General features: G+C 31.5%; 1 protein-coding gene across 1 annotated transcript in view; it reads left to right on the top strand.

Annotated features, from left to right (window-relative positions):
* The first annotated feature begins 840 nt into the window (after window positions 1-840).
* LOC105449703 (UDP-glucuronosyltransferase 2B19-like) overlaps window positions 841-3,671 on the top strand; it is a 14,740-nt gene continuing 11,909 nt past the window's right edge. The window contains exons 1-2 of the mRNA XM_011689076.1: window positions 841-1,359; window positions 1,833-2,203. Coding sequence (XP_011687378.1) covers window positions 882-1,359; window positions 1,833-2,203 — 849 coding nt within the window. The 5' untranslated portion in view covers window positions 841-881. The remainder of the gene's footprint in view (window positions 1,360-1,832; window positions 2,204-3,671) is intronic.

The following is a 3,671-nucleotide window of genomic DNA, read 5'->3' as shown; positions in this document are numbered from 1 at the left end:
GATGTGTATAAGAGACAGACTTTAAGCTTTAAAATTCTTTTTTGATCATTCCGATACGATCATTTTTGACGAAGTTACACTCTCTTGAAATTTGCCTATTTTTAGTGATCAGAATGGGTGATGCTTTAATTTTGCTGTCGAGTGTATAATACGAGGTGTATCTATTAAATAACGAAACTGATTAAATAATTCACCTTTATTTATACGTATTACAATTTTAATGCTTTAATGTCCTCTTGGAACAAAAAGCATTTTACGACTTTTATTTATTCCCAAATAAAAGTCGCAAGGTGCTAAATCGGGCAAATATGAAGGATTCTCACGTTCCTCGCTGAATCTTTTGTGCCACTCAAATACGCGTGCACAAGACAAGCAGTCATTCCCATAAGCCGTAGTAAGCATTTGAAAACATTCTGTTAGTGTTTTATTTAATTTTACTAAAAATTTCAAATTGATACGTTGTTCAATCTTCAAACTTAACATAACGAGATACTTGTATTTCGGCACACTACAGAAAACACAACCGAACTAAATGGCTACTTACAATCAATTGAACGTAATAGAGTGTTGCTGCGTGTCATGCGAGTTCAGACACGTTCAAGGTCACCCTGTATGCACTTATAACCGGTTCTAACTGCTTTGTTTATGAGATGGAGTCACAGTCTTGTTATTTAATAGACACATCTCGTATTTCGCATAACAAGTTCTTGATTTCCAAAATAAGTATACGAATTATAATAATTATTTCGTATGTATAGATTGTTATAGATAAAGAAAAGTGTAAACTTAATACGGATGAAAATAGATCATACAAATAAGAGCTAATATTTTGTTTTAGCGATGCCTATTAAGTTTGAACTAAATTCTACTCATTGAATAAAATGAAGTCAATTATCGAAATGATATTTTGGACAGCATGCTTTTTACACATTACCGCACCGATAGAAACAGCAAAAATCTTGGCAATTATTGCAATACCATCCTACAGTCATCAAATTCCTTATCGACCAGTATGGATTACTCTGAGTCAAAAAGGGCACGAAGTTGTCGTTATAACAACGGATCCAATCAATAATCCTAGTTTGATAAATTTGACAGAAATCAACTTTCAATCCAACTATAAGATATTCAGACGAATAAATTTCGTCAAAAACTTGGAGACCCATCAGTGGCTAAGTACATTGCGCATACAAATATGGCCTCAATTTCAAGAAATAGTAGAAAACATTTATAAGCATCCAAAAGTACGTAAAATGTACGCACCGGATAGTAACCAAAAATTCGACGTAGTAATTGTAGAAACTTTAGTAACACCTGGCTTATATGCTTTGGCGCATAGATTTAATGCACCTCTTATAGGTAAGAATAATTTTATATATGAAATCGTTACATAAATGTTTCATTTAAAATTTATTTTATTTCAGTAAAAATATCGGAGAAAATAGATTATTTCAACTTTCAAATTTTTAATATTCTATAACTTCATATATGTATGCATACACATATATATATATATATATATATATATAAATTCCATATTAGATTTAAAAAAAACTTCATAAAATTAAAAAATGCACTGTTACTATCTATTTGATTTAATGTAATTTTTTACTCCCTTTGCGTCATTATACAATAAAAAAATTACAAAATTTATATTAGACATAAACAAATAATTATCTTAATTACTTCTCCTACTATTTCTCACGATACGTATACATTTAAAATAATGTAAAATTACAATATTTTTATTTCTAATTCTTCTAACTCAAATTTTATTTTAAATTAATTGCTTATAAAACTTACTACACTTATATTACTGTACTTACTTACAGGCGTATCAACATTTGGATTGCTTAGCAGTAATTATTACTTACGCGGTGCACCTATTCTGTCATCACATCCTTCGACTTGGGAAATAGAAGATGACACTGGTTTTAATCTGTCGTTGTGGCAAAGAATAAAGAATTTTATTCGTCAATGGCATTATATATATTACGTATTAAATCATTTTTATCCTGGTCAGCAAGCGATAGCAGAAAAATATCTCGGAAAAAATATACCGGACGTGAGAGATATGGAAAAAAACATGAGTTTTGTTTTTCACAATCAACAAGAAGTTCTTTCGTTTGTTAGACCGACAACATATAATGTTTTAGCATTTGGAAATTTTCATATTTCAGAAAAACCCGCAACTTTACCAGAAGTAATTATTGTATTCAAACTATATATTGTTGAAATATTATGTTTAAAAAATTACACTTTTTATTAGCTTCATATCTAAAGGAGTATGCAAAAAGTAGGAAAAAAACTGAACATAAAATTTTGCTCTATAACTGTCAACAAACATTTTGGTGTTTAAGAATGTAACATTAAAAGAATTTTACGAGAAATCACCAGAAGTGCTAAAATGGTGGATTAATCTGTGCTGCTCCTACTAGATTTGTGTCGAAATTTTGCATCAGTAAATGTGTGCGTGCATGCGTGTGTACGAATCAATTGGAAGACACGACAAAAATAGATGAATAGACGAAAAGAAACATAAATCAAAAAGAAGATTACTCTAATGAGAGAATGTACACAGTCTGCACATAGGGGTTATATAGAGAAAAGTGGGGAGATCGTTACGCGACTTTTCAAACGTTCAATGGTTGAAGACTATGCGCGAAATGGACAAGCTTTTTTTATTCTATCTGAGTATAGTATTTTTTTTATTTATATTTTTCTTTATCTATCTGTTTATTTTTGTCGTGTTTTCCAATTGATTTTCTGACTTTCTTTCGAAAAACAAAGTTGAGGAACAAATGAACAAGTGGATATATATTTCTTGAATGTCAAATAGAGATTTTTTTAAACAAATACGGAGTTGACCATAGTGAAAGTATTGACGGGCGAATGGATTCGAATGGCAATGCAGACATAAAATCGGACTACGACAGCGAGTGAGCTTCATACTAATTGGTAAAATATACTTCTGATTAAAATTGATTGATCGCGAATATAGCATATCAATATAAGATTCGATCGGTGATACTAAGAAACAGGTCCGACGTGGTAATATCATGGTGGGTTTTCCATTTCACTTTCAACATTCCAAATTGTCAGAATACGCCTGTGTTCGAGTTTGATTACATGAAAGTTAAAAAAAAACGGAAAAGAGATAATTCGATTTGAAGATTCTGAGTCTCACAATTTATTTCTAATGACAATGACATGCTCGCTAATCGTTCTGATCGAGACGCTCGGTGAGATTGACTATTGGATACGCATGGCGAACGCTTAGGCGAGCAGAATCATCGACTTGAAATCAGTTGATTGGTCGAAAAAAACTGTTAAGTACGAATAAGACTCTCGAAGGCTGAATATATTTACAAACAAAATATATGTGGCTGACTAAGATTTCAATAAGCCGAGGCAGTAACATTGTATGTGAAGTTTAATGGCGAATTTAACGAACAACGTCGAGAGATGAACGAGCTTCTTCATGAAATTATCGATCAACCTCACATACAATGTTACGGTAAATGTTTACCTTTACACAGTCAGCCCCAAATGACTTCTGACTGACTTTGACCTTAATCTTGACTCTTAAGGAGTGACTATCAAGAAGGTTTAGCCGTCGCTCGTTATTCGTTAAAAAGTTATTAACGAAAAAAGTACAAAAAAAAATACGT

This window comes from Wasmannia auropunctata, unplaced genomic scaffold (genome assembly GCF_000956235.1).
Source record: "Wasmannia auropunctata unplaced genomic scaffold, wasmannia.A_1.0 LD336074.1, whole genome shotgun sequence".
Lineage (NCBI taxonomy): Eukaryota > Metazoa > Arthropoda > Insecta > Hymenoptera > Formicidae > Wasmannia > Wasmannia auropunctata.
Note: the sequence above shows the minus strand (reverse complement) of the source record. Positions and strands in the feature narration are given on the sequence as shown.